This window comes from Elephantulus edwardii, unplaced genomic scaffold (genome assembly GCF_000299155.1).
Source record: "Elephantulus edwardii isolate Elephantulus edwardi_28Jun2011 unplaced genomic scaffold, EleEdw1.0 scaffold00080, whole genome shotgun sequence".
NCBI classification, from domain to species: Eukaryota; Metazoa; Chordata; class Mammalia; order Macroscelidea; family Macroscelididae; genus Elephantulus; species Elephantulus edwardii.
This window is the reverse complement of record NW_006399830.1, coordinates 11,580,063-11,587,486: the sequence shown is the minus strand read 5'-3', so window position 1 is coordinate 11,587,486 and position 7,424 is coordinate 11,580,063. Positions and strand designations below refer to the sequence as shown.

Sequence of the window (7,424 nt, the reverse complement as noted above, 5' to 3'; positions counted from 1 at the left end):
CATCCATCCATCCATCCATCCATCCATCCATCCATCCATTTTCTGCCGTTCACTCACTTGCTCATACTCATCCACCAACCTGTCCATCAATCCACCCACCAACCTGCCAATTTATTCATCTTCTCATCCACCATCTGTCCTTCCATCCTTCTCTTCCAGGAATGGGGAAATTTATCTAATATCTCAACCTCAATACTCCCCCTCCTCTACTCAAGGTCCTATTGAGGGAATGAATGGTAGGTGTAGCTTTGCAAGTTCACTGACAGTGGGTCATGTCTTCCCGACATAGCCCTTAGGTGAATGCTTTAGTTAAGAAGAGGGAAAGGGATGATCTCTTGGGAATTAGCCATCACCCTTCACCAACTTCCAAGCTGGACACTGGTGTGAGTAAGGGGAGTGCATCCAGGCAGCCCAGTCTGCTTTCTTCTCCATCCGTTCTCAGGGAAGCTGTGGTTAAAGTCCTGTCTACCTGCCAGATCGGCAGGTAGATGGCGCATTACGGATGCAAGGTGAACCCTTAGAGCTTTACCTTGAGTCTGCGGGACAGGCCCGGGCTGCCTTGGGGTAGACATCTGAAGGATTCTCGTCTGACGAGGGAGCCAGAGTATATGTTGGAGAGCGTCCTTAGTGGGCTTCTGGTAAAGGGTAGACATGACTGGGATTCTAGAACGTGCAGCCAACTGGCAGTGAGCCTGGAAGGTCCTTCAGCAGGAGCAGAAGTGTGTGGAGTGAGCCCATCACGGGACCGGCCCTGGAGGCATGGGAGGAGGTGGCAGGAGGGCTTCACTGGGGGCTGGCTGCTTGCCGGACACGGATGAGTCCTGGGTAGAGGGGGCAGCCGAGAGAAGTGCAAAGGTCAACCGTGGAGGATGAATGGGAAGACTGGGTGGAGCGTTTGGAGGTAGGACAGAGACAGGAGACGGATTGGCATCTGGGACCAGAGGAGATGCACAACTTCCCCACTGCCCTGGTTCTAAACGTTGAGTCAGGCGGTGTCCACTGTGAGCTGTGATCTTTCAAGAAATGACGAATCCTTGGATGCATGCAAACTGCACATGAACTCACATAAGGCACATGGACGGCACGGATGCAAATCAGACCATCCCATGCAAGTCAGATGGCTTGCCTATGGACATATAGCAATAGGCCATCCATCCACCCGCAAGTTAATACGTACTGATCAATTCATTCTAATGGTGGCGGCGAAACCATTCAGGTCGACTCTCAAGTCATCCAGCGTGGCTCCGAAGCTCACCACCTGGTGGTGGTTTGTATGTTGAAAGCTACCCCACTGCTGTTTCTAATGGCCCCAGTCACTTACGGTGGACAGGCTTCAGGGGAGCTTGTAGCCTGAGACAGAGGAAGAAGAGAGGCTGGGGGACCCATCAGCCAGAGAAAACCCTATGTGGTGTCTGATCCGATGCTGGAAAGTGAGCTCCCTGTGTTGGAAGCCCCTACAATGGACTCCAACAGAGCACCAGTCCTGAAGACGGTACAGGACTCGGCAGTTTTCATCCAGTTTTTATGTAAGGTCTCCATGAGCTGGAGACACTGATGAGGGGTCGCAGCTCAGCTTAGGGTGGGCTGTGGAAGAACTTCCCGGAGTTGCTAGGGATGCAGGTGAAGAGGTGGTCCCTGCCCTGGGGAGCCTCCTCTCTGGTCCTCTATGTGCTGTGCTCCCGTCACTTTCTGGGCTTCTGGGTCTGAGACTTCACATGAATGGAGTGAGCCTGGGTGACCAGGGCAGTGAGGGGCTGGAGGGAAGGAGGTCACTGGTCTACCAGCCAGAGGGTGAGCACCTAGCCTGGGCCCTGGTCCTGAGGGATGGGCGGACCCAGGAGACCAGTCTTGGTCTTAAGCTTTAGCACCTGCCACCCTGACTGCCTTCTTCACTGACCCTCCACCTTTCCAAGCATGATGTCCCTCTCCAAAAAGTAGCCATCCTAACAACATGCCCAAAGGGAGCACTGGTGGCTTAGTGGTAAGGAGATGGTCTGCCAACCCAAAGGTACATGATCTGAATCCAGTAGCTGTTCTGTGGGGAAAGATGGGCCATCTCCTTCCTTGTGATTTGCCAGCTCTGAAATCCCCCCCAGAGGGTCGGCTATAGGTGGATTCCAACTCGATGGTCCAGAACTACAACATCCTCAGAGTATGTGAGACGAAGCTTTGTCATCTTTGCCTCCAAGGAGCACGCTGGCTGCACCTTCTCCAAAACAGATCTGTTTTTTCCTTTTGGTCGTCCCTGGGATACCCTCTCCAACATGTCAAGTACGGCAGAGATGAGGAGGGGGACACAGGATAGGACGGGGTTCAGATGTCGTTCGTAGGGTCGCTGTGAGTCGTACTTGACTCAATGGCACCTAACAACAACAACAACGGCTGCAAGTGTGGTCACCTGCACACTTCGCCCCTGTGCAAAGGCCACCCCTGCTTTTCACGTTTGGTTCCCAGGAAGCTGTACTTGGGACAAAGGGTACGCTTTTAGGACACAATGGCCGGAGATTGCCATGGCTTGAAGACAGTGCCGTATTTCTTTCCTGATTACTCAGAGGTGGGGGGCATCATTCCTTAGGACTGGGAGTGACATTTGGGTGGCCCTGAGGTGACCAGGGTTCTGTCCAGATCTGACCCTTGCGGAGTGAACTTTGTCAAGCCCCTCCCCTCTCTGACCCTGGCCGCTGTGCTGGTGTGTTACCTGGGTCTCCAGGCCCCTCACTGATGTCGTCTAAAAGCCCTGAAGTTTACCTCCGATCCTTCCGACCTGGGGACGCCCGGCAAGCGGAGGCTTATGTGAGCACACAGCCTTTCTCCGCCAGAGCTTGCAGGGAGGCCTGGGCTGTAGAAGGGGTGCTTGGATGCCAGGCTCCGGCCCTGCCTCTCTGTGTGATGAGGTGAAGGTGCTTCAGTTTCCCTGTCTGTGTCCTATTTTCCATCATTCCTCTGTGTCCGGGCGCCCTCCTGAACACCCCAGGTGGAAGGTGGACGGTAACTTCCTATGGAGAGCTGCTCACATGAGCGCCTCTGCCCCCACCCCCTGCTTCCAGACCATTCATGGAAAGAAGTCACATCTTGCAAAGACCAACTCGCTGATTTGGGGCTCGGGAGGAAGGTGGGTGGGCCAACAGCTGCCCCTTACAGACAGATGGACAGGCCAGGGGCCTTGCGAGTGGAGCTTGGGTTTAAATCCTGCACTGCAGCTTTTTGCTTGTTTGACTTTGAGAAGCCAGCACACCGTGACTCAGTTTCTCTGCTGTGACAGGGTCTGGCCACGGCACCCTAGCTGCCCTCGGGTGTGTTGTCTAGGCTCAGGCCTGGCTTGGAGGCTCTTGGGAAGCCCAGCTCCCCTCTCCCAGGCCTGCCCTTCCTCAGAGGGCTCGGGGACTCGGCTGAGGGCAGCCAGTCCATGTCTGAGGCCCGTGAGTGTGGAGGAGCCCTGGCCTGCCGGAGGAAAACAAGTGGGGGGCGATGGGGGGGCCGCGGGCGAGGTGGGGGGAGCTGGCTGAAGGGCTGGCCAGCAGCTCCACGCAATCTGTCTGCTATGCAGTCCGAGCCTGGCCTGTATTTATTTATGCTGAGCGTGTATTTATATCAGCCCCTTTCTCATTAATAGAGCAGGAAATGGCTGGAATTGTTACATACCTGGCGGCCCAGGGGTCCCCCTCGGCCAAGACACACAGGGCCCTGGCTGCCCCGGCATGCTTGGGGAGCCCCTCCTCAGGCCCAGTCCGCAGTCCCCCACTGACCCCCTTCCACTGAAACCTTTTGACCTTCTCGGGCTGTGGTCACTCCCTGAGCCCACAGTCTTGGAAAAGGGGCTTCTTTCAGGGGTACCTCCTGACCCCTCCTGAGCCCATCAATAAAGATAGGGATGTGGGGCACCGAGGTGCAGACTAGAGGGTGGGAAAGGGCCAGTAATCCCAGACAGAGCAAGTGTGGGAGTGAGGAACAGGGTTCCCTATGTTAGTGATGGTGTTTGGGGTTCTGCTGAAGATGGGGTGTCCCTGGCTGTGCCCACTCTTTCTGCTTCCCAAGCCCAGCCACTTGGGCAGCTCCTGCAGCTTCCTCTTCTTAAGACCCTCAAATCTGCAGAAGCGGTCTCTGTTTATCCCCAGGACTCCCCCTCCCTGCCACAGGCCCCAGCCCCGGGGAGGTCATCTCTGTCTGGACTTCTCAGCCCCAAGGTCTGGCGAGGTATCCCTGCTGGCCCAGCAGCCCCCTCCCCGGCCCTCTTGTCACCTCAGACCTGAGCCAGAGTCCCTCTCCAGGCCCCAGGCCTCGGGAGCGGGCTCCAGGTGGGGCTGCCAGAGTCGAGGCGCGGCCCCCTCCCCAGAGCCCTCGCCTGACATAACCTATTAGTGCTTCTGGCCTCAGACCCCCCCAGCCAGCCTCTGCAGCCAGGAACACAGCTCCCGCTGTCCCCTCCAGGCAGCCAGGCCAGGGCAGGCTCTGTAGGACCCCACTGGCCCAAGGGCCGGCTGGGAAGCTCACCCCTGCCCTCAGCTCCCTCAGCTGGAACTCCGGGCTGTTGTCTTACAAGGGGGCTGTGCTCAGCTGGCTTTGACCCCTGCTGTCAACCTGCTGCCACTTCCAAGCCCTTCTGGCTCTGAGTCCAGAAATGGGGTCACAGCCCAGACTTGAAGGCTGCAGTTGAGAGTAGAGGGGCACAGGACTCCCCTGAAGTTCTGACCTTTGCCATCTGCCCTGTCTTCTTAATTTCACTTCAGGACCTCCTTTGGGGAGGCCGCAGGGGTGGGTGGGATGGGGGGGACCCTGGTGGTGTGAAGCCTGCTCTGAGATCTCAGGTTTTTTGCATAGCATGAATACAGGGGCTGGAGAAAAAGCTCTGAGGGAGATGGGGTTTTTCCTTGGGGTCCCTTTGCTTTCTCCAGACTTCAGGGGTCCCTCTCCCTCAGAGTATCCCCACCTGAGACGAGTTCAGGCTGGGGCACTCACTCGGGGGCCGGGTTAGGGACAATCTAACTCCACACAATGAGCTGGGGAAGAGCTGCAGTAGGAAAGTGGGTCTGGGCAACAACTGTGGTTGTTAGTGCCCCTCCTAGCGATCCTATGAACAACAGACCTGAACGTGGTCCTCTCCGGTGCCATCCTCGTCGTCTGACACACTGATCCTTGGCTCAGTCACTGTGTGTCAGTCCGTCTCGTTGGGGTCTTCTACCCTTCCCAGCACGATGTCCAAGGAATGGAAGAAGCGTTCCTTCTTTTTCTATTAACCTCTCTGACACCCTCTGTTGTTGCCAAGCTCTGCTTGTCAGTGGTCAGCTCCAGGCCCTCATCCCCCTGCCCCTTCCCTTCACAGAGTGACACTGTTTTTTTTTTCTTTTTTCTTTTTTTTTTTCTATAATTATATTTTATTAATTTTCATTAACATTTACAGAGATTTTGGGCTTCCACTCATTCATTGTTGCACTATTCTCTCTACCCTCCTCCCAGTTTGTTCTTGTCCAAATGCCACAGTGCTTGTCAAAGCCAGTTCTGATTAATCTTCTTTGTCAGTGTATCCTTTGCCATTCCCTATCACTCCTCCCTGAGAGAGACTTCACCCTGAGTCATAAGGAAAAGGGGACGGCGTATTCTCTTAGCTACTTCCTGCTGAAAAGGGACGCTGTGGGTTTCAGGGTGAAGATCTTCTCTCACTACTCTAAAGGGCCCCTTTGGCAGTAGGAAACACATAGACTATTATGGAGATTGATTTTGGAATTCAGATGCACTCTTATTGATTGTGCTTGGCTGTACATGTACATATCCTTGAAGATGTATCATGGGGGTGTTGCAACCTAGAAGACACAAATTTGACTAACAAGTTATAAGTACATGAGTCCAAAAATTATGGAAAAGTAAAAGAAAAGATTCTTTCATTGTTTTACAAACCCTCCCCCAGGTCCCCTCCACCATGCAGCCCTCGCTCTAGTCTCCTGTGATGACAGAAATACCCAGTTACATCTCTCTTTTAGACGGTTCTCTCCCTCCTCTGCTTCAGTGCAGTATACATTATTGAACCCATCTTACTCAGTGTCTCCCTAACCCCAAGGATAGTCCCATTCTACAACAGTGGCATCATGTAATATTTGTCCTTTTGTGACTGGGATATTTCACTCAGCATAATGTTCTCCAGAGTCAACCATTTTGAATAATATTGCATGAGTTCCTTGTTTTTTAATGCAGCATAGTATTCCATTGTGCGAATATACCACAGCTTCTCTAGCCATTCGTTTGTTGATGGGCACTTAGGTTGTTTCCAACTCCTTGCTATTGTGAACAAAGCTGCAATGAACATGGGTGTGCATAGAGTGACACTGTTGATATGAGGTTGAGGGTCAGTGACTCCCAGGGCCAGGCTGTTCCTCTGGGCCCTTGGTGGCAGGGCTGTGCCCCGCTCACTGCTTGTCCAGAAATGGGGTGTGTTTGCATGTATGTCTGAGATGTTTGCATGGGGCAGACAGGGATGCTCCCCCCCCCTACATGAAGCTGCTTGCGATTTGAAGGACTCTCGCCCCTCTGTTTCTGCTGGGAAGGCCCAGGGCCCTGGTCCTGCCTGCCACTGGCTTGTGGGGCGCTGAGCAGGCTTCTGGACTCAGTTCCCGCTCACACAGGAGTGTGCTTCTAAGCTCTGCTGGTCTGAGACTCTGCTTTTGTGAACCCTGAAATCCCATTAGCTGAAGGACCAATAGGCTGATGTTGGGGGTATGGGTGAGCATGAGTGGGGAGCCCTCTGTGCCCAGATCCCTGAACTCTGGCTGCAGCTGGGCCTGTAACCACTCTCGGTCCCTCCAAGCACATCTGGTGCGTGTTCCCCCTCCTCTCCAGGCCCACATCTGGAGTCCAAAGCCGGCTCGTCAGCTAAACACGGAGCATCTGGCCCCAGAGAGCCTGTTCCCAGGTTAACGCGGCCCATCTGGGCCTCTGGCTGCTCCGCCCCGTCTCTGTCTCCTCAGTGGAGTGCTGGCCACACATCTGGAGGGCTGAGCGGGGTCTGCTGCGTGCCCTGGGCCCAGTTAGACCTGAGGCAGGGGTCCCCATGTCACCTCCCTTCTGACAGCACGACTCCCAGAGCTGCTCTGCAGGGCTGCCTCAGGAATAGCTGTGTTTTGTAATAATCTGGACACATGTCTCCTGCCAGAAGTGGTGACAGTCGCCACTCTGCACCAACTCCCCCAGCAGCCTCTTGGCACCATTTGAAAGAGCCTCTGGGGCTCTGGATGGCCCCATCCTGGGGTGCCTTGGGCGGTGCAGAGGTGCCAGGGCTGTGGGGGGATGACACTGGGTCCCTGCTCATAGACCCCACTTCCCATGAGGAGCTCCACTGTCACTCCCTGGGGACTTTCCCCTGTGCTCCCCACTTCCCTGCAACACTCATGCTTGGCACAAAGGGGGTGGGCCTCTGCCTGAAGTTCTTAACTCAG

General features: G+C 55.0%; 1 protein-coding gene across 1 annotated transcript in view; it reads left to right on the top strand.

The window, feature by feature from the left end:
• Positions 1-7,424, top strand: part of WBSCR28 (Williams-Beuren syndrome chromosome region 28) — a 28,404-nt gene that overhangs the window by 3,579 nt on the left and 17,401 nt on the right. Inside the window, exons 4-6 of the mRNA XM_006889786.1 lie at positions 3,373-3,488; positions 4,137-4,194; positions 4,245-4,295. Of these exons, the coding sequence (XP_006889848.1) occupies positions 3,373-3,488; positions 4,137-4,194; positions 4,245-4,295 (225 nt within the window). The remainder of the gene's footprint in view (positions 1-3,372; positions 3,489-4,136; positions 4,195-4,244; positions 4,296-7,424) is intronic.